The sequence below is a fragment of the Lagenorhynchus albirostris genome, chromosome 2 (assembly GCF_949774975.1).
Source record: "Lagenorhynchus albirostris chromosome 2, mLagAlb1.1, whole genome shotgun sequence".
Taxonomy (NCBI): domain Eukaryota; kingdom Metazoa; phylum Chordata; class Mammalia; order Artiodactyla; family Delphinidae; genus Lagenorhynchus; species Lagenorhynchus albirostris.
In genome coordinates, this window is record NC_083096.1 from 174825615 (window position 1) to 174852773 (window position 27159).

At 53.6% G+C, this 27159-nt stretch overlaps 1 protein-coding gene across 4 annotated transcripts in view; it reads right to left on the reverse strand.

Moving 5' to 3' along the window:
• Positions 1-27159, reverse strand: part of KAZN (kazrin, periplakin interacting protein) — a 1131324-nt gene that overhangs the window by 60928 nt on the left and 1043237 nt on the right. For all 4 annotated transcript variants that reach the window (XM_060141382.1, XM_060141383.1, XM_060141384.1 and 1 more), the window contains 2 exons: positions 7801-7937; positions 1345-1515 (listed from right to left, as the gene is read on the reverse strand). In XM_060141382.1, the coding sequence (XP_059997365.1) occupies positions 1345-1515; positions 7801-7937 (308 nt within the window). The remainder of the gene's footprint in view (positions 1-1344; positions 1516-7800; positions 7938-27159) is intronic.

Sequence of the window (27159 nt, forward strand, 5' to 3'; positions counted from 1 at the left end):
GAAGGTCTCACCTCACCCTGCACTCCCTTCCGAGACTGTCAACTTGAAAGGTTTCTGTCTGGGCTGCACGTGGCAGCAGGGCCGCCAGCACCACCGACCCCACTGGTGGGAAGACCCCAGAGAGGAGACCCAGCAGCTGGAGCTTCCTCCAGCCTGGGCAGCTCTCACCACTAGGGGTCAGCATTGGACAAGGAGACCCAGGAGGCAGAGGGTGGTATTGGTCCCAGGAGGGGCCCACAGATCCTGACTTGCCCTGGGTGACCCCTGCTCCTGAAGCAACTGACCATAGAAAACCTCCCTCTTGTCATATCATCACTCACCATGTACAGGCCGGGCTAAGTGCTTCTCTTGCATCATTTCATTGAAATCCTCACAAGAGCCCTATGGGATATATGCATTTACCCTTATTGACACTTGATGGAACTGAGGCCCAGACAGGGGAAGGGTCCTGCCCAAGGTCACACAGCTAGACAGCGATGGGGGCTGGATTCAAACCCAGAACCCATGGTGGTAACCACACCATGAGCCAGCATCAGTGCTGCAGAGAACGCTGAGTTCTCACTAAGAAACATGCGACTCCCCCCACCTTGGGAGTTCCCTACACACTCTCCTCCCAGCCACCACCACATTGAGCCATGGTGGTTTCAAAGGCCCTTTAAGCCACGAGCTCTCTAAAGTTGATCAAACATCTCTTGGGGAAGGCAGAGTGGGATAAAGACCCTCACCCCCACCCCAGGACCAGATAAAGGTCACTGAAGCTCAGAGAAGTTCAGTGAGCAGACCAAGGTTACACAGGAGCAGGTAGAGCAGAACTCCAGGGCTCTGGACCTCAGTTCTGCTGACAGGCCGGGCCTGGAAACACCACCTAGACTCTCTGTCCCCACATGCAGGCTGCCCATCTCTGAGGAAAACACAGTGCATGTATTTTGAGGGATTTTTTGGATTAGAAAAAAACATTTTTTTCCTTGAGGACCCAAGTAATATAATAAGACTGATGAAAACAGGGGAAAAAAAAGGAAATAAAAGCCACTTGTGATCTTACTACCCAGAGATAATCAATTATTAATTTTTTGGTATTTTTCCTCCCAAAGGCTAGTGGATGGTTTCCCAGCATCCCCACACGCTCGGCCCCAGTCAGGTGGATGAAAGGTGGTGTGGTTGCCACGACCAACCAGAGGGGTCATCCCAGACCCCGCCCCGGCCCCGCCCCCACCTCGGCCCCGCCCCTGAGGACTCCACTCTGGACTCCCAGGTGAGCCCACGTGCACTCCCTGTCTCCCAGCCATGACATCACTTCCGGCAGATGCCCCACCAGGCTGGGTGCGTGAGGGGGTGGGGTCTCACCATGGCCAGCTCCGCCTCCAGCTCCTTCATGCGGTTATCCTTGAGGTCCAGCTGGGAGCGCAGTGCCGTGGCGTGGTCCGTGGCCTCCTTGGCTTGCCGCCGCAGCTCCCACTTCTCGCGCTCCAGCAGGTCCTTTTCCTTGGCCAGGGCTTTGACAGCGTCCTCGCTCTCCTGTGGGGAGAGGCCAGCGTTACAAGGAGTGCGGGGCGCGGGGTGCGGCCTACCCTGGGCCCAGAGGGCCTTGACCCCCCAGACCAGAGGAAGCGCAGGGAGGCCCCACAGCACCGCAGGTGGCCGGGCGCTCGGGCCCTGGAGGAAGAAAGCCCTGGGTTGGAGACTGGAACAGAGACAAACTGTTAGCAGATGCTCAGCCGTTTTTTTTCAATGGATACATGAGCAAACAAATGTCCTAGGTAAGCTCTTTTAACTTATCAAGTCTTCATTTCTCCATATTTAAAATGGAGGGGGAATCAATACTCCTCATTTCAAAGAATTGTTATAAAGACTAAATGACTTCATTTGAGGGAAATAGTTAAATGGAGCCTGATAAAAGTTAGGGTCATTAGTGGGTTTGGGCCTCTGTTCTGCTGTTTGGTAACGTGTGTGTCACAGGAAAACAGGGACAGAGGAGGCACCTGCAGCCCACCTGCCTTGGCTGCCACAGGGCCCTGCCACCATCCCACAGGGTCACAGCCGACAATGGGACAGGCTGGACCCCCAGCTAGCTGTGGTGTCTGAATGCAGCACAGTCCTCTGCCCGTCACCCCGGCCCCAGCTCCCGGCTGGTCCTCCTGCATAAGCTGTTTTCTCCGTGGTGCTGAGGCGAGGGCCATGGTCTCCAGCTGTGCTGGTCCAGCAGAGCCAGCAGGCAAGGAACAGCCGGCTGGATCGGGGGCCTGACCTCTGCTGGCAAGAGCCAATTTCAGGACACCAGGCATCTTTCCTCCAGAGGAAAGGTCCCTGCAGGGGGCCCTGCCCACCCACCCAGCCACGGTCTTCCCATCCACCAAATCGAGAGCCGAACTCCAGGTCTCTGTGCAGCCTGGGACCGCGTTGAGAGGCAACCATCCTGCCTTGTCTAACAGCCCTGTCACCGAAGGCCTGAATTCCAGATGGCCAGAGACTGGGAGGCCAAGGTCTGGCCCTTTCTGCATGGCTGTCACAGAGCTGGAGCTGTGGCTTAGGTTCCTGGGAAAGAGAGTGAGTCTGGGTCGAATCCTGGCTTTGCAAGAACAAGCTGCAATAACTGTCGTGCCTCAGTTGCCTCGTCTGTAACACGGGATCACGGCACCCGTCCTTGAGGGTGTTATTGTGAGGACTGGATGAGATAATCCAAGTTTAGAGCTCAGAACGGTGCCGGGGACACAGCAGGCGCTCACTCATGCACTCAGGACGCTGCTCAAATGTCTCCGAGAGGCCCTCCCTGACTAGCTAGCTAAGAAAGCAGCCTCAGCTGTTCCCAATCTGTTTCTCATACTGGTACCGGATACTGGTCATTCAACCAGTATTCGTGGATGCCACCAGCAGGCACACACCAGAAAAATCCCTGTGCCCGAGGAGCTGCACACTCTAGGTCATCGGCAGACACCCGGGTGGCAGAACAGCAGCCCGGCAGACAGCAGCCAAGGAACACCGCTGAGTAAGAGAAAGAGTGTTGGTGGCTGCTGTGACTGACTCCAAAGGCCGCCCCAGGACAGCTCTCCCAGCTGGGGTGAGTGGAGGACACAGGTGTCTGTGTCGCCAGCCCCAGGCTTCTCAGTGTAGTCTAGAGGAGGTGGTGTGTGTGTCAGGGAGATGATTCCTTCCAGGACGTGTCTCCTAGGGGTCAGGGTGCCTGGGTGTGAAGTCTCGGCTCCATCCGCTACAAGCTGTGTGACACTGAACAAGTAATGCCGCTCCCCCAAACCTCAACCACCTCATCTATGAGAGAACGACACTATCACATCCCAGGGTGATGGTCAGAAGAGACTGGTAATGCGAGATGCAAAGCAAAAGATGGCACTATAGCAAAAGCCCGGGCAAAGCTGTACTCTCGGGTTCTGGAAGCAAGGCTCTCCGCAGAGGGGCACTCCACCGCTAGTTATTTCTCTTCTCCTTTCTCTTTGAAGCTGTCTTCAGGTGGGGTCAGTGCAACAGCTGACAGGTATGGCCTCCTGGGTCACATGGTGGACCAGCCAGCTCTTTCCCCTGGAGCTGGGGACCACGTCCCAGCATCTACCCTCAGCACCTAGCAGCAAGCCTAGATCCTGGAATGTCCCATGAAATGAAGTGTGTGGATCAGAACCACTGAGAGTTGGCTGGTGTACTAGTGGCTGCCTACCACATACCCCTGAATTAGGAAGAAGGTCCACTAGGACCCTCAGGACCATTTTTGTCTCTGTGTCTCTTTGCAGTCAGTAGCTCCACTAGTTGTGAGCAGACTGAGGGTTCCAGGCTGGGGGGAAAGGCTGTAGGTGCTTTCAGCCTTGGTGAAAACTCTGACACCCCCTCCCATGATCACATCTCTGGCAGCAGGAGTGCAGGTCTCAGTAGCAACTGTCACGGAACGTTCTGTACACATCTCAAGTACGGTGCTGAGGTTTCAGATGCATTATTATATTTAAACAAGCACCTGTGAGGCAGGGTCTATGATTATCTCTATTTTACAGATGAGCAAACTGAGGCCAGAGAGGTAAAATAACTTCTGCAGCCCCGCAGATAGTGTGGTGGAGGTCTCAATCCCTGCTGGCAGTGGTGGCAGGAAAGGAACTGAAGGAGACCTGCCTGGGGCGTTGAAACCTGACGGGGATCAAGGTGGCCAGAATTTATGAAGGAAGGACTCGGCCCAACTGTTTGGGACCTTGGATGCCAACCTGGGAGCTGAGGTCCCTCTGGCGACTTGACCTAAGTCAGTTTTCGCCTCTGTAAAAGGGGGATGATGGGGACAATCATACCTCATGGGGTTGCTATTAAAAATAGCAAATGTAAAGAGATTAGGACCAAGCCAGCATACAGTAAGTGCACAATTAATGTTTGCCATTATTAATATTATCCTGTGTCAGGTGGTGACAGGTGGTCTCTAAAGATGGCCATCGTCATAGTCATTGTTAGGGTGCTTATCTAAACAGAGCCATCTTTTTTGATCCGCTTAGCCTTTTATCAGCATCACATTCCATTCATTCATTTATTCATCCATTCATTCATTCTTTCATTTATGCCTTGCAGCTTGCAGGATCTTAGTTCCCTGGCTAGGGATTGAACCCAGGCTACAGCAGTGAAAGTGTGAAAGCGCCAAGTCCTAGCCACTGAACCACCAGGGAATTCCCGCCTGTTTGCTTTCCTGATCTGGATCTGTCCTCCTTCAAGGTGCATGTTCTCAGGGAACACTTCCCCCACCCCCGGTTCCTGGATCGTCTGGGACCCTCGGACCCCCGGAGAAGGTCCTATCTGGGTTAATTTTCCGCATGGTTCTTGCTTCTTCACTGAGACTCTACCATCCTCCCAGAGGCAGGGCCCATGACTGGAGTCTGTGTGCGGTCAGCCAGGACCTGCTCCTGCCTGGCCAGAGGCCTCCTGAGAGCAGGTGGCTTCTCTGGGTTTGCCAGGGGGACCAACACCAGGCAGTGGTAGATGAGAGACCCACAGAAGGGCCCTGAAACCCACTGTGGAATTTCCATGATCAAATGCCTGACTGAATCCCCCAGAGGGAATAATAATAATAATAATAATAACAACGACCAGCATTTTTCCCCTGGCATGCTTTCTGTGTACCAGAAACTTTAGTGCTAACAAGGCTGGGCTCTGAGTAGTTGCGATCATTATCCTGGTTTTAGGGATGAGGCCACATGGCTAGCAAGTGGCAGAGGTGAGAGTCTAACCCACTGTCTGGTCTTAACCACTGTACCACCCTGCCTCCCAGGCCAAGTGTGATGGTTACTTTTTTTTGATGTACGCGGGCCCCTCTCCGTTGTGGCCTCTCCCGTTGCGGAGCACAGGCTCCGGACGCGCAGACCCAGCGGCCATGGCTCACGGGCCCAGCCGCTCCACGGCATGTGGGATCTTCCTGGACTGGGGCACGAACCCATGTCCCCTGCATCAGCAGGCGGACTCTCAACCACTGCGCCACCAGGGAAGCCCGTGATGGTTACTTTTATGCGTCAACTTCACCAGACCATGGGGTGTCCAGCTTTTTGGCCAAACATCATTTCTGGTGTGTCTGTGCGGGTTTTTGGATGCGATTAATGTTTGAACTGGTAGACTCAGTAGGTCGCCTTCCCCAGTGGCGGGGGCTGGGGGAGTGGGCATCATCCGATCCGTTGAGAGCCCGAATGGAAAGTGGAGGAAGGGAGAAGTTGCTTTCTACCTGAGAGTTAAGCTGGGACATGGGTCTTCTGCCCTTGGATGGAACTTACAAGTCGGCTCTCCGGCTCTCTGGCCTTTAACTCAAACTCGATGACACCACTGGCTCTCTAGCTGGTAGAAGGCAGATCACAGGACTTGTCAGCCTCCACAATCATGTAGGCCAATTCCTTCTAATAAATCTTAATATATATATATTACTTCTCTGAAGAGCCCTAAAACACCAAGGAAGCTGATGATCTGAGGACGAGCAGTGTCAAGGACAAGGTCAGCCCGGTGCCCCTCGCGCCTGGGGCCAGCAAGTCACCAAAGCAGGTATGGCTGTGGGCTGGTTGTCTGGCCCCTGCCCTGTGTCCCCTCCCCTCAAGCAAACATGTCTCCCTATTGATGGGCATGGGGCTACTCAAGTAAAGGTTCTCCCTGCCTCACCTGCTGAAGAAGGACCAGGCTCCTGGGACCTGCTACGGGCCCTCCAGCTGGAGAAGGAGAAAGGTTGGAGGTGGACCAAGAGAGAGGCAGGCGGTGCTATAGTCTGAATGTTTGTGTCCTGCCAAAATTCATATGTTGAAATCCTAACACCTAATGTGATGACATTAGAAGGTGGGGCCTCTGGGAGGTGCTTAGGTCATGAGGGTGGAGCCCTCGTGAATGGGACTGATGCCCTTATAAGAGACCCCAGAGAGCTCCCTTATCCCTTCTGCCAAGTGAGGACATGGCAGGAAGTCTGCGACCCAGAAGAGGACCAAGAAAGCAGGGAGCCGGGGGTTCCCTTTCCTCCTCTCTGCTTCCACAGGTTGTTGACTTAATGCCACACTCTGTCTGCAAGTGACAGGCCCGGGGAGGCCAACTTCTAGGGACCCAGCCCACCTACTGTGGAAGGACAGGCAGGGGAAGCTGGGGCCCTGCTGCTCAGGGCTGGCCCCCAGGGCACCAAGAGCTCCAGACCAGGCAGAGGCTGTGGGTGCCTGGCCCAGGGAGCTCCCCCGGGGCTGTTTTCATCCTGGAGAGGAAGGGATCTGTATACTTGGGAGGTGAGAGGGCAGGTCACTGGTAAACACCAAAGTGGGCCGTGGGGCTGAAGCTTTTAAATTCAAGTGCCACCTCTGACAGTCTAGCTCAGAGGGAACACGCGTGAATGCACTCATGCAACCAGGCCACCAGCCACTGGGAGAACCACTCAAACCTCCCACGGCCGAGGAAACTTAACGAGTTTCCCACCTCCGTTTTCTCCACGGGGTACATGCAAACCTTGGTCATAGTTGTTGTCATGTGGTATGATGTACTTGAAGGGCAGTTTTCAACAGTCTTTCCGCCCCGCTCACCAGAGGTTACAACTCTCTCCCTGCAGACACAGCAGCTTACTAAGGCCTGCTTCGTTGTGGGGACTGACTCTTTTTTCTTTAAGTTTTGGGACCCTCTTCAGCATGACTACAGCACATATACCAGACAGATATTTACTGAACCAAAGTCCTTGGTCATCTGACCAGAAACTCCTACTCACCCCACAGGGCCCAACCTATATGTCACTGCCTCTGTGAAGCCTTCCAGGACTCTCTCCCAGGAGGCAGAATTTCCTGCTGTCTCATTGTTCTGCCCAGCCCTTTCTTCACACTCTTATTATGGTACTAGTAGTAAGACACAGAGCTGAGAGTCACTGAGCACTTAGCATGCACTAGGTGCTATGCTGAATGCCCTGTATCCATCCTCTCATATGGTCCTCATCACAGCTCTGCAAGGTCTGCACCATGATCGCTGTTTTGCAGATGAGGAAACTGAGGCTCTCAGAGGTTAAGGGAGATGCCCAAAGGCACACACGTGGGAACCGGGATCTGAACCCAGGCTAGCCGGAATCCAGAACGCACACTGTCACTGACTGCGCTTTCCTGCCCAGGCTGGTTTGCCCAGGAGACATGGAGCCGTAACTAGGGGCTGTGCCTGTTCATCTCAGTGCCCAGACCTGGGCCTGACAAGGGGCCTCCCCAAGTGAGCATAAGGGGACACGAGCAGTGCATCTGTGTTTTGAGATTCAAGGCCAGACCCTGTGCCGGGTGGGGGAGGGTCAGTAATGAGGGGGCTGGTGGGTGGGGGGAGGGGGAGGGGCGGGGGCTGCGTGCTGACCTTGCGGTGCTGCTCGTAGTTGCGGATGAAGTCGCGCAGCTGCTCCTCGCGGCTCTCCAGCGTGGCATACAGCTGCTGCATCTGGCTCACCAGGTCCGTCTTTTCACCCTTTAGGCGCTTTCGGTCGGCTTTCATGGCTGGGGGACAGAGAACCGAGTTAGTTCCCGAGATCCTAGCTGCCTGTCACCCCGAACGCTGAGAAGGGACCCCGTCTCCTTCCCTTTTATGAACAGACGAGGAAACAGGGTTCAGAAAGAGGAAGTTTCTCTCCCAGGCTCCTATGTTACTCAGTGGCATTCCCCAGATTCAAACCTAGGCCCGCCTATCCCTAGAGTCCCAATTCTCATTTCTCAGCTTTACTGACCCAGCCAGGGGAGCAAGTCCTTGACTGAATGTCTTTCCCTGCCCTGAACTGCCTAGGTCCGCAGAAGGAAAAAGCTGGAGGCCTGGTGAGCTTGTGACCCCCCTGCTCCCCCATCGCTAACCACGGCCCAGGAAGCTGATGGGATCCTTTACTTCCTGCTGAAATGAAATCCCAGGGCCCAGTCTGAGCCCAACAGAACTCAGCCCAGCCCGACAGTCCACTGTCTGCTCCATCTCCTTCACAGGGAAGAGTGTTTGATTAAAAACACACAGCAAGTTATGACACCAAAAGTATGAGTAACAGGAGAAAAAACAGATACACTGGACTTCATCAAAATTAAAGACTTTTGTGCTTCAAAGGACACCATCAAGAAAGTAAACAGTGCAAGGAATGGGAGAACAGATTTGTAAACCGTATATCCGATAAGGGGCTTATATCTGGAGTATATAAAGAACTCGTACAATTCAATAATAAAAAGACAAATAACCCAATTAAAAAAATGGGCAGAAGATCTGAACAGACATTTCCCCAAGAAATAGCCAATAAGCACTCGAAAAGGTGGTTTACATAATTAGTCATCAGGGAAATACAAATCAACACCACAATGAACTACTACTTCATACTCACTAGAATGGCTAAAATATAAAAAGAAGACAGTAACAAGTGTTAGCGAGGATACGGAGAAACTGGAACCTTCATACACTGTTGGTGGGAATGGAAAATGGTACAGCCTCTGTGGAAAACAGCTGACAGTTCCTCAAGTGATGAATCATAAACTTCCCCTATGATACAGCAGTTCCACTCCTAGGTGTATATCTAAGAGAACTGAAAACGTATGTCCACACAGGAACGTGTGTACATATGTTTATAACAGCTGTAATGCTGAAACAACCACATGTCCATCAACTGATGAATGAATGTTTAAAAATGTAGTACATCCATATAACGGTACATTATTTGACAATAAAAAGAAGTAATGATGCATGCTACAATGGGATGAATCTTGAAAATATCATGCTATGTGAAGAAGGCAGTCATAAACGGCCACGTGCCGTATAATTCCATTCAAATGAAGTGTCTAGAATAGGGAAACCTATGGAGACAGAAATTAGACTAGTGGTTGCCTTGGGCTGGGGGCCGGAGATATGGAGGTGTGGCCAAAGGGCATGATGAAAATATGCTAATATTGATGTACATCTCTGAATATAATAAAAACTATTGAATCACGTACTGTAAACGGGTGAGTTGTATGCTATGTGAATTGTATCTCAATAAAGCTGTCACACAGACATACAGACACAGACACACAGACATGGTGCCCCGTGTTCCACACAGCCTCCTGGCAGCAGTGTGGCTTTTGCTCCCTCCGGACTCTCCTCACGGCACTGGCTCTGTACAGAAGGGAGTGGAGACGGGCAAGCCTGGGCTTGTGCAGGGCGGGCCCCACTGCCTTCCCCAGGGTCCCCAGAACTCCATCCCCTCCCCACTCTGTGGAGAGAACACTGAGGAAGGAACTGTGGAGGCGGTAGGAAGGGGGCAAAGCAACTCCTTGGCTCTGGGAGCTTCCAGCCTGAGAAGGCACAGAGTGGTTAAGTAATTTGCCCAGAGTCACAGAGCCACATCTGACTCCAAGGCCCAAACACTTGACCCTACATTATGCTGCCACTACAGAGAAGCCCCCAAACCCCAGAGGGTCCCAGCCCCACGGCTAGCTGAGGGCAGTGATAGGGGGCAGGCAATGGCGGTGCCACCCCATCTTGTCCCGGACAGTGAACCTGCAAACTCAGCCTCTGATATGAAAAAGTATGGCATAAGGACCGAGGACCCTGGGCTCTGGCTCAGTGCCTGACATAAGCTGCATCTTCACCCCCTACCTCCACCCAGCACCGCCCTGTAGAACAGGGTAGAGGCAGGTGAGCTGGGGCAGTGTCGTCACGTGCAAGGAGCCCTGGGGAGACCCCTGCAGTGGGGACCGCAGGTCTTGGGGGGCCCTTTAAATTCCAGCTTTGCGCTTCCTGGCTGCTGCAGCTGGACTTGTCCCCTTCATGGCCAGCTTGGCTGGGCAGCAGCTCAGGTCACCGTGGCCGGAATTCCAGGCCTGACTCTGGGCTGGACCCTGCCAGGCTGCGGACCGAGAAAACACGAAAGCTGAATCTCGCGAAATGATGCCAGGTGAAGATCATTTAACAACGAAGACAAGGTGCCTCTGGAACCATGGCGTGAACGAAAAAGCTTCTGGCCGTCTGCCCAGCTTTTCAGAAGCACAAATGTCCACAACCCACCCAGGAAACTCACGTGGAGGACCTGCGAGCACCTGGGGACGCCCCACAGGCCTGAGGTGGGAAAGTGGGCGTGTGTGCTCATCGAGCCTGAACATCCCCAAGTATCCCCAACAGATGGGGGGTCCCCTGAAGGGGCGAACAGGTATTGTAACTCTTTAGGGAAACAAGGCACTTAGCCTGACAGACTCCCCAAGAAATAATTTAAACTACAGACACACAGCTATGAAAATTACACAGTGGAATGCGTCCTTCCTTTGTCATAAGCATGCTTTTATTTCTCCTTCAAAACCCTGTTTGACGATCTCCAAACATCCTTAATGCAGGATGAGGTGATGGTCCACGAGCGTGACAGTCTCTCTCTGTGACCAGCCTCCTCCTGCCTCGGCCCCAAGCTCCCCAGCGCTCTGTTCTCCTTCCCGGCCACCCAGCTCCACCCAGGTGTGTCCCACGCCAGCAGCTAGGCCACTGGAACCACTGCCACGGTGACAGGTGATGTCATGCCCAGTAGACCCTGCAGGAGACCAGCCTGGCTCCTGGGAATGTGGGGACTCTGGGGGTGAGAGGGAGGGTGTGCAAGGAGGGACTGATTTTTCTAACTCAAGGAGGCTGGATGTTTGCATGAGCTGGAGGGTGGAACCAGGGCCCCAACCATGACCCCAAGACGACGGCGCTTCTCTGGGGCCATCACTCTTCCCAAGCTTCTGAGGTCTGCCTTTCCACAGCAGACGCCCTCCTCTTTCCCTGGCTTGGGATGCCATAGCCCCTAACCCAGATGCGAGGCAGGGTGGAGCAGTGTCAGCCCCGGTTTAACTTCTGCAAATGCGACTCTTGGCAGGTGGGACCAGAGAGAGAAGAAAGGTCCCTTGACTCCAGCCTTGGGCAAAGCAGACCCCCTCCTCCAGTGCCCAGGTGACGGGAGGCCACAGCTGACAGGCAAAGAGAACAGCGCAGGGTAATTCTTGGCTTTTGAGCTTCTGGGGGTCGTGGGCCTGGAGAGTAAGGGATTTTACAGGAACGCTGAGCACGAGGGGGTCTCTTCTTATGCACCGGGGCAGCGCCTGCAGTGAGAACCTTGCCAGGCAGTGAGGGACCAGGCTGTCAGCTTTCCCCTCTCCCAGTCTCGGTTTTCCCCCAGGATGGGCGTGCTGGACTCTGTGAGCTTCCTTTAACTTCTGAGGTCCTAGACGACTTCTTGACCACTGTCCCCCACAAACATGTCCATGGCCTTGGCCAACACCACACAGCAGGGCGGACCGGCACTGGTCTGGGGTCAGAGGATCTGGGTTCTGTCCCTGGCTCAGAGTCCTAACCACCAGATGAGGGAATTCCCTGGCTCTGAGACCTCGAGCGAATCACGTAACCTCCCCGCACCTCAATTCCTTAGATATTAAAACAATTCCCATGGGCCAGGCACGGCTCTCAGCCCCCGATGGGTTTTTGTCACTTAATTCTCACAACTACCTTTTGAAGTCAGTCCACATTATAGATGAGGAAGTGGGCATCCAGGGAGATTAAGGAACATGGCCAAGCAGTGAGTGGCAGTGCCCACCTGGCCCCAGCACCCTCCTGTCCCACAGCTTTGCTGGCTCTCAAACTGCCAACCCCCAACAAATCTGCACAGCCCGGTTGGCCTCATCTTCTCCTCGGGGCTTTGTGCTGGGGGTAGGGGTGCACCTGCCTTATGGAGGACGGAACTGAGGCTCAAAGGGTTAACTGACACACCAAGACCTGCGCAGACCCTGGACTTGCATCCTTGGCGTCTGACCTTGAACCACTCACGCTCCTCCATCACCCCTACTGTGAAAGCACATCGCTGTGAACACAGAACCTTCATCGATCCATAAAACCAGTGGACGATCCAAATAGTCACACCAGTTACTCGTGCCTACAAGATACTGTTTCTGCAGCTGTCTCACAGTCCCAAGTGGGGAGGTTTCCGTTAAAGGCGGTTTGACATTCTTATACGCACCCCATGACTTCTCCGTGACTGCTGGAAGGAGGGTGTGTATGCGTGCGTGTGTGCGTCAGCAGCTCTTAAGGAATCCTCCACCAGCCACCCCCTCCCGCTTACAGGATCCTCAGCCAGCCCAAGGCATGGTCTCATTCCACGAGGTCAGATTTCCCATTAGTCTGAGCTCAGAAGTCTGCTGGCCTGCTTCTGGATGGTCCACGGCCAAGAGCCCTTGTGAAAATTCCAGCCTGGTGGACCCCTGACAAACACTGGGTCAGTTTTGGGGAGGGGTGGCCAACAGGGTCAGGCAGACCTCAGCCTGTGTATGACAATCCCAGATGCCACCAGCAGGGGGCCCCCTTTCTTTTCCACTCAACATTCCTGATCAGCATCTACAGATTCTGGGAAAGGAGGGGTGGGTAGGTGGGAGCCAGAAGGGCTTGGTAAACCACTCTGAATACACACCCACCAAAATGTTCTTCCAGCTCAACTTCCCTTTGACGGGGAAACTGAGGCCCAGAGAGGGAAAGAGTATCAAATATCACATAGTGAATAAGCCCAGGCCTCCTGATCCTTAAGCCAACACAGTTGGGTTAAAAGCATCGGCTTTGGAGTCTGCCTGTCAAAATTTAATTATCTCTAGAATGGAGGATGAAAGCATAATCATTTCTGCCCTATACAGAACAGACTGCCATATCTTGAGTGAACGGTCAGGTAGGGACCTTGAGCACTGGGGAGAAGAGAACCCAGAAAGACACAGCTCCAGATTCACAGAGCCCTGGATTCCAGTCTGGCCTTTGCCCCGTCCCACCTGGAGGGTCTTATTCGCAGGTCACTCCTCTGAGCAAAAGCTTCCTGAGCTGTTAAGCTGAGGATGATATTCTCTACCTTTAAGGCTCTGTGTGACATTACCCAACAGCAGGTGCTCACTGAATGTTAGCAGGTGCCCCTTGAATGTTAGCATCGTCTCCTGTCATTCAGCTCCTATGCCTGCACTCAGGCCCCCAAAAGTCTCAGAAGATACAGGCTGACTTGGCTGACAGGCTGCATTCTGAGAAAAGGACCAAAGGGAGAAGCCAGGGCAGGGAGAAGGAGGCCGCAGCCCAGGGAAGCAAGTAAAAGATCCCAGACTTATGGCCCTGGGATGGGTATAGCCTAGTTTATCTTGCTTTTTCCTGTTTGAGGGCTGAGTAAGGTGAGTTCAGAACAGGTCAAGGTTCAACCTACTTTACAAAGGTTAAGCAGACTTGCCCCATCAGGCAGTGCTTACCTAGCAAAGGAGAGCCAACCACTCGCTTGGATAAATGGCAGCCACTGGTGGTGACTGAGAAAACTGTACCCGCTGAGCCAGGTCAGATGTGGGCTTGGCTGGGCGGTCTGACCTAGGGCAGCTCTGTTCCTCACAAATGGAAACTCCCCTTTTCTTCTCATTGCCAGGTGAGGTGGGTTGACCAGCTCACATGGCCAATGAGAGGCAGATCTGGCACCTGACCCCAGTACTTCAACGTTCAGGCCCATGATCTTTCCATAATCCCCCATAGCTCCTCTCTCCAAGTGCAGGCTAAAAAGTTAGGCAGTGTGACCTTTCCAACCTCCTGCCTAGGGCAGGAAAGGAAACTATCTGGAATACAGGTTCTCATGTTCCAATCCTGTGTCCATGCAGACATGACTAATCAACCAGGCTCTATAGGAACCTGGGTTGATTGGGGATGTCTGCCATGGGACGACGGGAGAGAAACGCAGATTTGCCAGGTCTGCCTCAGACGGGGAGGCAGATGCCATCACTGACTGATCAGAGTTGGCATGTTTGAGAATGATTTGGTGAGCCTCTTCTGGGTCAATGCTGTGCCAATTACCACTGCATTCCGTGGAACCAAGGTCAACTCCGTTTAACCAAAAGAGAAAGAAGCAATTCTCTCAACTGGTAGAAAACCAGTCCATTCACATCAATGAGATGGTGGTAGACAAACTCCAATCTGCAAGCTTAAAGGTGAGAGAGCAGACTATTTCCCTCAATTGGGTTAAAGGTAGATGAAGGATTACTGGGTTTACTTACATATTTTTATGTCCACCCCAAAGAGCAATATAAGCTCCTTGGGAGCAGGGACCTGGCCTGCCTTGTTCACCACTGTATCCCCAGCATCTAGAACAGTGTCTGGCACATAGTAATTGCTCAGTAAATACCGGTGGATTGACTCTCAAACGAACGACTGAACAAAGTAGACAGCCTGGGAAGGAGTGGGGACCTGGTCCACAGCCATCACTGAGAAGCATCCAATATTTCCGGGGTCCTGGGGGCAGAGAAGGTTCTACTTCCCTTTATTCTGTCTCTCCTTGCCTTCCGGGGTGGGACATGGCAGGCTAATTTCCCTGTGGCCCCGATAGGACCCCGAGCCTCGATGCTCTCAGGGCTGACTGCAACATGGCTGCAGTTCTTGCCAAACTACCCAGGGCTCTGTGAACCGTGTCCACGGCCACTTCACGTTGTTCCAGCCATGCCCCAGCAGGACACAAGGAGACTCAAGTGGACCAAAGCTTCCCTGCTGACCCAGGGCACCTGCAGAATTTTAAGGAGCTCACGGCTGGGGACAGACCTCAGACACTGTGCTTTGCACGGGAGCGAGGTGTCTGCTTCTCCCATGGGGCTACCCTGCCATCAGCCTGGTCACGACTGTGCCTTCCCTTTGCCTCGGAGAGGCCACCCTCCTGCTCGGCTCCCTCTGCCCAACCTGGGGGCCCTCTGAGCCGGCGAGGCTGCCATGTTTGGCTAGGCAGGAGGCTTTGAGACCAGGTCTCCCTTCAGGACAAGGGCCCACTCAGACGTGAGGGTTCTTGGACCGTGCCTTGCACTGGATTTCTCCCAACATCACATGAACATGCAATTCTCTCTCACATCTTTAATAGAAAAACTGCATGTGACCCCTCTTCCCCTCCAGCTCTCATTCCACTTCTCTTCTTCCTTTTGGAGCAAAGAAGTTTGGAAAGACTGTGGCCCCCGTGCGTCCATTCCCCTCCTGCCGTCCTCTCTGACACGTGCTCATCTCCAGGTCACCGATAACCTCCAAGCCACGAGCCCCACCGTCCTCGCCTATGCGCTCCTTGGCGTGGGGGATGCTTCTCTGCACCCTCCCAGCCCCTCTTTCCCGGCTTCTTCTCCCGTCTCTGGCTGCTGTGTCGCTGCCTCTTGGCTCCCCTCCCCTCCCTCTGACCTCCAGGCATCAGCGGGCTCGGCCCTCCTGTACCACGGTTTCCTGGCTGGGCTCATCCAGCTTCCCAGCTTTAAATCCACCCATATGCTGATGCTTCCCGGCCTGGACCTCGCCCCAAACTCCACCCTCAGAGCCAAGAGCCTCCCACGCCAGGTGTCTAACAGCATCTCCAACCTCACACGTGCAAGAGTGAGTCCCTGAGCAGCCCCCTGACAACCCGCTCCTCTCTGTCTCCCCAAACTCAGCTCATGGGGACTCAGCCTTCCCGCTCCTCTGGACCCAAGCCCCAGAATCCTCCTTGATTCTGTTTCTCTCACGCCCCACACCCAAGTCATCAGCGAGCCACGTCAGCTCTGCCTGTAACATCTTACCAGAATCTGGCCACTTCTCGCCACTCCTCCGTCCCCACCCTGGTCCGTGTCACCACCATCGCGTGTCTGCGTCGTGCAGTGGCCTCCTAACTGGTCTCCCAGCCCTTTAGTCTACGTCAACTCAGCAGGGAGTGTCCCCTTAACATGCAAGTCAGATCATGTCACTTCTCTGCTCCTCCCCTATGGCCCGTCTCACTCAAGGGCGAGCACAGTCCTTAGAATGGCCCATCAGGGCCACATGACCTGTCATCCCCCCACCCCCACCTGTATCTCTGTGATCTCCCCAGCCACCCCTGCCCCACTGCTCCTCGCTGTTCCTGCTTCATGTACGTTGCCCGTCCCTCGGCATCTCTGCGCTGGCTGTTCCCCACCTGGAGCATCCTTGTCGCTCCGCCCCCTATGCCTGTGGCCCATTCCTGCCTCCTCCAGGTCTTGACTCAAATGTCAGTTTCTCAGCAAAGCCTTCCCTGGACACCCTCCTCACTCCGTTCCCTGTTTTTTTCTGCTTTGAACTCACCACCATCTAACAGTACAGATTCTGGGTTTATTGAGGGGAAGTGACGTTTAAGCATCCCTGCCTTTCTGTTGAGGGATGCCCACCCTCCTCCCCTTTTCAGGATTCAGTGCAGCTTCTTTCTGGGTTTTCAAAGCCCACAGCTCACGCCTCTACTTGCTGCAGGGAGCCCTGCCCGCCCCACAGGAAGGTACACCAGCAGCCTGGAAACCAGACCAACAGCTCAGGGCCTTCCCACCTCCCAGACTAGCCTAGAAGCTGCTCGAAGGCAGGTCCTGGGTCTCATCCGACAGTATTTCCAGGAGTCAGCACTAGGTACGGGTCTGTTCAGGTGAAGAAAGTGGGGGAGAGATGACTTGGGGGCTTGAGCAGGGTGGGGAAGGGGGTGTGCTCATAACTGCCAAATTCTCAAGCTGCCCCTCCCTTCCCTGATTCTCCAGCTTAGAGGCTCAAGAGAGGACCGCTGTAACCAAGGGTGGAACACGCAACTGCCACAGGCCCTGACAGCGACCATCGGTAAGAAAGGAAGAGCAGATGGGGACCTAGAATGCACACCCAGCCTGGAGCGGCAGCTGTTCCATGACTGAATGGGGCCCAGCATTGCCATACCTGCTGTCTCTTCTAGAAAATTCCATACTCTAGATTATCACAATTTTTATGTTTTAAATATCTCCTTATTTTTCAATACTGGCAATTAATCATACTACCCAACCACACCTCTCGGCCTTGCATGGGGGCTGGACTGCTAATCTGAGCAGGTGTCCATAGAAGAAGTAACACGGGAGAGATCAGGGTCCAGGCACAGCTGAGGAACCAGGCTCTGTACAGAGACCTGGGGTCGAAGCCCAGCTCCACCATTCACCAGCTACGTGACCTTGGATAAGGTCCCTAACCAATATGTGCCTTTTCCCCTCATGTTTAAAGTAGGATAACAGTTTCTACCTCGTTCTACTGTGGTAAGCACTAAAGGAAAGCAAAAGCTCTAACTGCATCTGAGGGTGACTGCTTGCCTGTGCTTTAGCACCATTCTAGGTGACAGTCTAACAGTCAGAGCCATCTCAGAGGGGACCGGGCGGTCCTGGGAGGGAAGAGGCACCCTGTTGTGGGAGTTTGAGCAGAGGATGCAAGAGCACTGGGGGGAACGCTGTCTCGGAGTCCGGGCAGGGGGGTGATGGGAGGAGGGATGCGTGCCCACTATTAGCCACCTGGAGAGTGTCCACCTCAAGCACAGAGGCCCAGGGGCTCCCAATGGGAAAAACTTTATTTTTTCGTCATGCCACACGGCTTGCGGGATCTTAGTTCCCTGACCAGGGATCGAACCCAAGCCTCCTTGCAATGGAAGCACAGACTCCTAACCACTGGACTGCCAGGGAATTCCCCCTGGGAAAAACTTTAGATGGGAGGGTAAGGCCAACCCCCAGGAGGGGATCAGACACCTGCAGAGAGAGTATAATAAGAGGTGCTGGTGACTTCCCTGGTGGCACAGTGGATAAGACACCACGCTCCCAACGCAGGGGGCTCGGGTTCGATACCTGGTCAGGGAACTAGATCCCACATACATGCCACAACTAAGAATTCATATGCCACAACTAAGGAACCCGTCTGCCACAACTAAGGAGCCCACATGCTGCAATTAAGGAGCCCGCCTGCTGCAGCTAAGACCTGGCACAACCAAATAAATATTTTTTTTTAAAAAAGGACTTCCCTGGTGGTGCAGTGGTTAAGAATCCGCCTGCCAATGCAGGGGACACGGGTTTGAGCCCTGGTCCGGGTAGATCCCACATGCCACGGAGCAACTAAGCCCGTGCGCCACAACTACTGAGCCTGCGCTCTAGAGCCCACGAGCCACAACTACTGCACCCACATGCTGCAACTATTGAAGCCTGCGTGCCTAGAGCCCGTGCTCCACAAGAGAAGCCACTGCAATGAGAAGCACGTGCACCGCATGAAGAGCAGCCCCCGCTCGCCACAAGTAGAGAAAGCCCGCATGCAGCAACAAAGACCCAACACAGCAAAAAAAAAAAAAAAAAAAAGGTGCTATTGGGGGGCATGGGAGCCCTTTTCAGGCTGTTCATGGTCCTAGGTGGGGGCAGGGGCACACTGTTGCTGCCACCCACCCATCAGCTCTGAAGACCTCAGAGCTCATCCAGAAGCCTGCAGGGTAAGTGGCAGGTCCAGGAATCCAGGCCCCCACTTCCTGCCACGGGAACTGGGAGGCCGGGGGTGGGGAGGGGGAGGTGTTTGTTTTCCAGCCTCTGAAGGCAAATCCAGGAAAGTCCTCCTTCCTCCAAATCACCACTAAAAATAGTGGCAGGGGATGGGCCCGGAACTGTGACATTCCCTAGACTCAGGGGGCAGAGATTTCTGGAAACGCAGCATCGGCCCACAGGCCCCATGCCCCACACAATGAGGACTATTTTTCAAGGCTCATGTCGGTGCGTGAGGTCATTCTCAGGCAAGACGATGGCGCTGGCTAGGCCCTGAGAGGAGGCAGGGAATGCCCAGGGGACAGGACACCAGGGTGCAAGCCAGTGTGCTGTGTGGCCTTGGGAGCTCACATACCCTCTCTGGGCTTTGGTGTCATACTCTCAAGATGGTCTAGCAGGCCCTCTAGAACCTTCAGGAAGCTGCCCTGGGCACCCAGTGGTTTGGGGACTGGTCTCATCGTGCCTTCTCTCCAGCAGAGACCCAGCAGGGCTGTTCAAGGTTAGATGCAGGCGGTGAACTGGTAGCAACGATCAGCCTCTTCCCAGGCAAGTTCAGAAGGAGAACGACCACAGAGAGCAGGCGCCGGAGCTAGACTGTCTGGGTTCAAAGCCAGCTTGGCCACTCACTAGAGGTGTGACCTGGTGCAAGTCATAGATCCCAGATTTTCACACTGTAAAGGAGGGATAAATAGTTCCTACCGCAGCCCATGCCCAACAAACACTCATCCATGTTCACCAAGGTTCCTGCATGGAAGAGTTACACTGTCTGTAAAAGCTCGAGGCCGGAAACTGCCTGGGCAACCTTGAGCAGAAGGGCTCTACCCATCGTGGTCCCGTCACTGGAGCACGACTCCATCGAAGGAGAACGAGCGAATTACAACACACACAGCATGAATGAACCTCAGAGAAGAAATGCTGAGCCAATGAGGCCAGACACAAAAGCGTATATTCCGTATCACTCCCTTTACGGCACGTGAAAAGGGCAGGATTAATCCACGTGCTGGCAAGTCAGGAAGGGGCTCTCCATGGAGGGGACGGCAACAGGAACGGTACCCCGGAGAGCTTTCAGGAAGCTAATGATGTTCTACGTCTTGATCCGGGGGCTGGTGAGGCAGAGATGTTCAGTCTGTTTCGATTCACCAAGCTGTGAATTCACTTGCACTCTTCTGCAGATATGTCATATTTTAATAAAAAGCTTTAAACAGCCTCCACCTCACAGGTCTGGCTTTGTACATGCAACGTGCCCAGAGCGGTGTCGAGTGTAGGGGGCAGTGCAGTAAATACCAGTTCCTATCATCCGGGGGGAGGCGGCCCTCATGCCATCGGGGGCACCCCATGAGTTGGTAGTGAAGAAGGGCAGCTCCAGGTATGGACAAGGTGTGCCCTACGTGAATCCTGCAGGACTCCCGGGGCTCGGGAAGGAACATGAACTTGGGGTTGGTCCTGGATTCGAAGTCCAGCTCCTTCTTGCACGGGCAAAGATGATACCTTCTGTGTGCGACTGTGGTGAGAGTTAAGGGGCAAGACTTCCATGAAGGGGCACAGACAGAGCTTGAGGGATGAAGGTCAGCGTGGGGTTCCCCAGCCCTGAGGAGGAGGGGGAGGGGGAGGGGGAGGGGGAGGGGAGGGAGGGGAGGGGGAGGGGAGGGAGGGGAGGGGGAGGGGAGGGAGGGGAGGGGAGGGGAGGGGAGGGGAGGGGGAGGGGAGGGAGGGGAGGGGAGGGGGAGGGGAGGGAGGGGAGGGGAGGGGAGGGGAGGGGAGGGGGAGGGGAGGGAGGGGAGGAGAGGGGAGGGGAGGGGAGGGGGAGGGGAGGGAGGGGAGGGGAGGGGAGGGGAGGGGGAGGGGAGGGGGAGGGGGAGCAGGGGAGGCAGATGACCGTGTAGCAGCAGTTACCATTTACTGAGTGTTCTTTATGGGTTGGGTTAAAACATCTTGTAAGTCTCACTAAATTTTCTTTGCAACAATCCTGTGAGGTAGTTACTATCATGATCCACAGCGTACAAACCAGGAAAGTGAGGCAAGGATCGGTTAGGCTGACCCAGCTGGCAGGTAAGTGGTGGATGCAGGATCCAGCCCAGGTGCTCTGGCTCTGAGCTCCTGCTTTGTCCAGGTGGGCAGTGGCAGGTGTAGCACGGCTGGGGTGGATGCCGGCCTTGGTGGTGGGGAGGAGGGGTGTCTGGTGGCCCCATCTCACAAGATCCCAATTCCCTCCAGGGCCCAGGCCTTGCTGGGGGACCTGCTGGGTCACCTTAGAGAACTGGGAGGGTGGGGGCAGGGAGCTGGGACAGCTCCTGGGAAAACAGGGGTCCAGGTGGGGGTCACAGCAGGACATCAAGGATTCAGGTGTTGCTCTGCCTCCCACTGGCCGTTGCCTTTGGGAAGCCACGGGACCTCTCAGAGACTCAGTGTTCTCCTCTGTGGGATGGGTACAATGAAACCTGCCAACCTCATAGACTGAGCCGTGCCTGAATGAGCTTTATAAACCATTGAGGGCTTCAGAAGTGTGAAGACGGCTGTTCCTATGAGGGAACAACTTGCCTGGGGGCTGCAGGCCCACCTGTGCCGTCTGGGCGGTGCGTCTGTCTACTTCTGGCACAGAGGGCTGACCAGCTGCCATGGCCTCGGATCTGAGCCCCACTCCCAGGTCAGCTTTCACAGCCACAAAACTCACCTTCTGATCTTCACCGACTCCTAGGAAACTCTGAGACTGCTTCATAATTTGGCAGAGGAAGAAAGGGTTGTTTTTTATCGACCTCCTAAAGCCTCAGTGGCAATAATAATAATAATTATTATTTTATAAATTTATTTATTTATTTTTGGCTGTTCGTTGCTGTGCACTGGCTTTCTCTAGTTGTGCTGAGCGGGGGCTACTCTTCGTTGCGGTGCTCCGGCTTCTCATTGCGGTGGCTTCTCTTGTTGCGGAGCATGGGCTCTAGGCGCGTGGGCTTCAGTAGTTGTGGCACGTGGGCTCAGTAGTTGTGGCTCACAGGCCCTAGAGCGCAGGCTCAGTAGTTGTGGCACACGGGCTCAGTTGCTCCGCGGCATGTGGGACCTTCCTGGACCTGGGATCGAACCTGTGTCCCCTGCATTGGCAGGCAGATTCTCAACCACTGCACCACCAGGGAAGCCCACAATAATTATTATTTTTAATTTGTTATTGTATCTTTGATTTCCCCCTTTTCTAGGAGGATGGTGACTTCAGTTAACAGAGGTATGGCAGCGAGAAATCGCAAGAACCAATTCCCTTGTCTTCTGCAACTGTCGGCCTTGCTTCTGCGGTGCAGCCAGAAAATGGAGACCCCCAGCCACTGCTGTTCCCCAGCAAAAGGCAGGTTCTTGCTGCCCCCTGGCCAGGGCCCCTGAGCTACCTGATACCACCCCTTTGATTGGCAGGGCGCACGAGTTTTATGGCAAGACTGGAAGTCGACTGTAATTAAGACCTCTATAAAATATTTAGACCACTGTGCCCAGATATATTAATGATTATACATTTAAATGTTAATGAATGTAATTAGATGAAAGATTAGCCAAGCCTGTCACTAAATATACATTCAGGACTGATAAACTCTTGTACTGTAAAACTATATGTGTAAGCAGATGTACACTTAGACTTCTCAGATAGACTTTGATTCATCTTATTGAAATAAAAGCTCAAAGTGTTGTCCAGAATAGGGAGGGGGAAAGGGAGTTAGCAGGCTGGGGGAAAAGGCAGGGGGGTCCGATGGGAAGGACCCTAAAGATCCCACAGGGTCTTCGGGAATGGTGAAGATCAAATGAGTTAGTACATGTAAAAATTTGCATGCCTCCATGGATGGAGAACTCACCACTCCTAGGAGTATCTAGTTTCAACTCTAATGACCACATCCCAGAGGCAGGCATAGGCGAATGGTTTAGCAGGGTGACACTGGGGTCTCCCCTGAAACACTAGGTTTATCTGTAAAAGCTGCTTTAAAATAGAAAATCACCCTGTAGGTCAAGAAGAAGAGGAGCAGGATTTTACTGTAGCCTTATTAATAGAAAGCCCTATATTTATTAGTTCAGGAAAAACTTACTGTGGGCTGACTACGTGCTGGGCACTGAGCCAGCTGCTGGAAAGCCTGGGTCAGCAAGACACATGAGGTCTTTATTCTGACCTCAGATTGTGTCAGAGCAAGGGAGATACACGACAAATCAATTATTTAGACATACACCAAGGCCAGGCTGTGAAGGAAATAAATGAGGAATCCCCGGGCAGCTGTGCTTTGGGTGGCATGGTCTGGAAAGGCCTCTCGTGAGGCCTTGAGACCCGCAGGATAGAGAAGAAGCCAAACATGCCAGGAATGGGGAAGAGCATGTCGGCAAGGGGAACAGCAAATGCAATGGCCCCGAGGCAGCAAGAGCTGGGCATTTTCCAGGAGGGAAGGCCATCGTGAAGAAAGGGCTGCGAGGTGAAGTCGGGGCGGGGCCGGCTCCTGCGGGCCTGTGCAGTTGGCTTGAGTTTTCTCTGAAGGGTAGTGGGAGCCCCTGTATTCGTTTCCTGTGGCTGCCGTAATAAACTGCACAGACTGCGCGGCCTAAAGCAACAGATGTGTATTCCCTTGTAGTTCTGGAGACCAGAAGCTTGAAATCGCGGTGTCGGCAGGGCTGTGCTCCCTCGACAATCCTTCCTTGCCGCTTCCAGCTCCTGTGTCGCCAGCAAGCCTGGGTGTTTCTCGGCTGGTAGACGCATCCCTCCCACCTCTGCCTCTGTCCTCATCCCTCTGTGTTCTTCCCTTCTCTTCTCTTACAAGGACACTTCACTAACCTGCATCTTACCTTAACTACATCTGCAAAGATCTTTTTTCCAGCTAAGGTCACATTCACAGGTTCTGGGTGGACATATCTTTGGGGGGAGGCAGAGGGCGCTGCATCCCTACGGCAGTCGAGGGTGCGTGCAAGGGTGACATGCCTTCTGACCACTCTGGCTGCCTCTTGGAGACTAGACTGGGGACAAGCGGAAGCAGGGAGGCCCAGCCAGGGTTTTGCTGCTGTCCAGGCAGGAGAGGACCGACACCTGGAGGAGGGGGGCAGCAGTGGAGACAAAGAAGTGAATGGATGTGACATATGCTGGAAAAGGCTGTGCCAACCAGAGGGAAGAGGTCACCAGAAACCCGCCCTCCAAATACTGAGGGGTCAGAGAGGCAGCCCCAGCAAGGCATGCCCCGACCTGCCCACAGCCAGTGGTTTGTCTGTTGAGTAGGTGCCCCGGAGGGCAGAGGTGGAGGACCCAAGTCACGGCAGCTCAGTCACGCCAGCTCCCCGAGGGCCACCTCAGACCCCACACTCCAAGCACGAGTGAGCTCTAGGCACACAATTACCTGGCATTGTGGACTATACATCAGTCTCTCGTGAGTTTGGCTGACATGAGTCTATCATGAGAAATCTGCCTTTCGGAGCTAAAGAGCAGAGTGCAGGATTATAGCAAGGAAATGCCATTCCTTCCCCAGCAATCACAGCCCCCGCAACTCATATAAACTTAAAAAAAAAAAAAAGGAATATTTATTTAATCCTTACTGTGTGTCAGCAGTATTCTAAACACTTTATATATTATTAATCCTTAAAGCAACCCTATGAGGAAGGTGCTATTACTATAATTAACTATTATTAGTCCTATTTTACAGATGAGAAAATTGATGGACAGCAGTTAACTCATGCAGACAAGGTCCCTTCAGACTAAAGCACCAGTCTTCAGAGGCTTAGGCCTCATGTCCCGAGAAAACAATTTAGCCAGAGCCAGGAAGGGTAACAGACAGGAAATCTGGCAGGGGACTGGTCTCAGCCCCACAAATTGCCCAAGTGTCCCTTGAGAATCACCAGCTGTGGGACTTCCCTGGTGGCGCAGTGGTTAAGAATCCGCCTGCCAATGCAGGGGACATGGGTTCTAGCCCTGGTCTGGGAAGATGCCACATGCCGCGGAGCAACTAAGCCCGTGCGCCACAACTACTGAGCCCGTGCACCACCACTACCGAAGCCCGTGCGCCTAGAACCCGTGCTCTGCAACAAGAGAAGCCACCGCAATGAGAAGCCCGCACACTGCAACGAAGAGTAGCCCCCACTCGCCGCAACTAGAGAAAGCCCGCACGCAGTAACAAAGACCCAACGCAGCACCCCCCCCACCCCCCCAAAAAAATGACCAGCCCCTTTCAGACAATGGCCCTCACTTCCCCGTAAGCAAGGGGCATGTTTCAAGACTTTTCCCAGGAGAACAGCTTTCCTGACAGTGACAAATGCTCAGAGTTCCATGCAAGCCAGCAGGTGCCCTCCCGCTCGAGAAGCACAGAGCTGAGTTTCTGCGGCTCTTCTCCTAGGTGCTGGAAATGCCCTGCCATGAAAAGTTAATCCAGCAGGGCTGAACTGGTTAACTGGAGACTTGGTCTAGAGATGGCTTGACATTGAGACAGGTGATAGAATTATTAAGGACAAACAAACAACCAACAGCAGCAGCAATAACCCTACCTAATCTCTGCTGTGAGGTGCTGTGCTTGACAACCACCACCCTAGTCCTTCCTAGAAGCACCGTGTGAGGTGGGCGGGCGAAACCTGCAGTCCCATTTCACAGATAGGGAAACCGAGCAAGGTTAGCGTTATCTGCTCACAAATGAATCAGAGACCAGGCTGGATTCAAATCACAGACTTCTGACTCTTTAGACAAATCCTCTCCCTGCAGAATCCCCTGGATGTGGCTGACTCTACGGCCATCAGGGTGAAGGTAGCCTGAAGGATTTGGGACTAACCCGGAAGGACCAAGGGCATAACTGTAACCCTTTTCCTGGATTCAAGAGTGGATCTTAGTTCCTGCTCAGCCTATGAGTCTCGGCCGGTGGTTTCCCTGGACAGAAGGCTCCCCAGGAATGAGCTCCAGTTTCCTGAGGCTCTCAGCAATTGGTTCCCTTGAGCATCCTTCCCATGTTCCCCAAGATGTACCATTGTGTTGAGTGTGTGAGACACAGAAGCAAAGGAAACAGACCGATGGGCAAGAAAAGAATTTCTGAATAGCAAAAGAACTGTTTCTCTAATGTGCCATAGGGCCTTTGCACTTACCATTTGTGCTGCCTGAAACATGTCATCCCAAGCCCAAGCACATGGTGGCTCATTCCCCTGCTTCCTTCAGGTGTTGAGTCGCTGTCACCTTTTTGGAGAGGCCTTTACTGTTGCCTCATCTCTAAAACTGCAATGTTACCAGACCTCCTAGCACTGACTATTCTCCTTACATACTTTTTATCTAAAGCTCTTTTCTCATCTGACATCATATATGTTTTGCATTTGCTTGCTTATTGTCTAGCTTCCCCTCCAACTAGCATAGGCAGGGATTTTGCTCATTTTTTCCCTGCTATGCACACAGCATTAGGATGAGAATTTGGCACATAGAATGTGCACAATAAATATTTGTGGAAGCATTTAGAAGGGGCCATAGTGGAGGTGAGTACAGGGTGTAGAAGGGACGGGAAGGCAGAAGAGCTACCGGAGGGAGGCTGGGGTCATTGCAGGAGAGGGGAGGGTGTTCGCAAAGCTCTGGATGTGTGTGGGGACCCAGTGTGTCTGGGGAACCGCGCTCAAGTCAGCACTGCCTGAGCTTTGCTGGGAGATGGGAAGAGGTGCTCCCAGGTGAGAAGCTGGCTGAGAGCTCTGGCCGTAGCTTGCTCAGACACCGTGCTGAAGGCACCAGGGCAGAGCAAACTTGCCTGTTTGCTTTTTTGTGTGTGTGCAGGAGGGACCTCTGCAGGAAGGTTCAGAGGTTTTAAAGAGGGTCTACGCCTCTGTGTGGTTTCTTATGTCCTGATGCCTGTGCTGTGCCCTGCACTGGGAACCTGGAAGAAAGTAGGGTTGTTTAGCTTAGAGAAAAAAGCTGGAGAGGTTACAACCTATGTCTCCAAGTGTGGAGGGTTCCATCACCCCAGAGTCGAGGCACCAACTGTCCTCCATCCCCCATCGCTGCCAGCAATAGAAGAGACTTGGGCATAACTGGGTCTATTTAGGACAAACTTTCTAACACTTCGGTTGGGGATCCCTGCAGGAGGGCTTTTTAAGCAGGATCCTCTTTCTCTACCAGCAGGCAGCTGGAGCAGTTGGCAAGAGGTCTCTGGTCACCTATGTTCAAGTCCCAGCCCCTCTACTTGTCAGCTGGGTGACTTTGGGTGAGTCTCTTAATTTCCTGTTTGCTCACCTGTAAACGGGGATGGTGACAATACCTACTTCATAGGCTACTCAGAGAATCCAACGAGCCAACACACACAAAGCACCTGGAACAGCGCTCAGGGTGTTAGCTGCCGTTATTACCAGTGGTGGCTGAGAGTGGCAGGATCTGATGTGAGGCAGGAGGATGGACAGAAAGGCTCTCCAAAGCCCTGGGACTGTGGGGGAGGAGCAAACGTGCTCACGCAGAAGAAAGGAGCTGTAGGCGCTGGACTGACTGTGTCCACCACCCACCTTCCCGCTGCCCCTC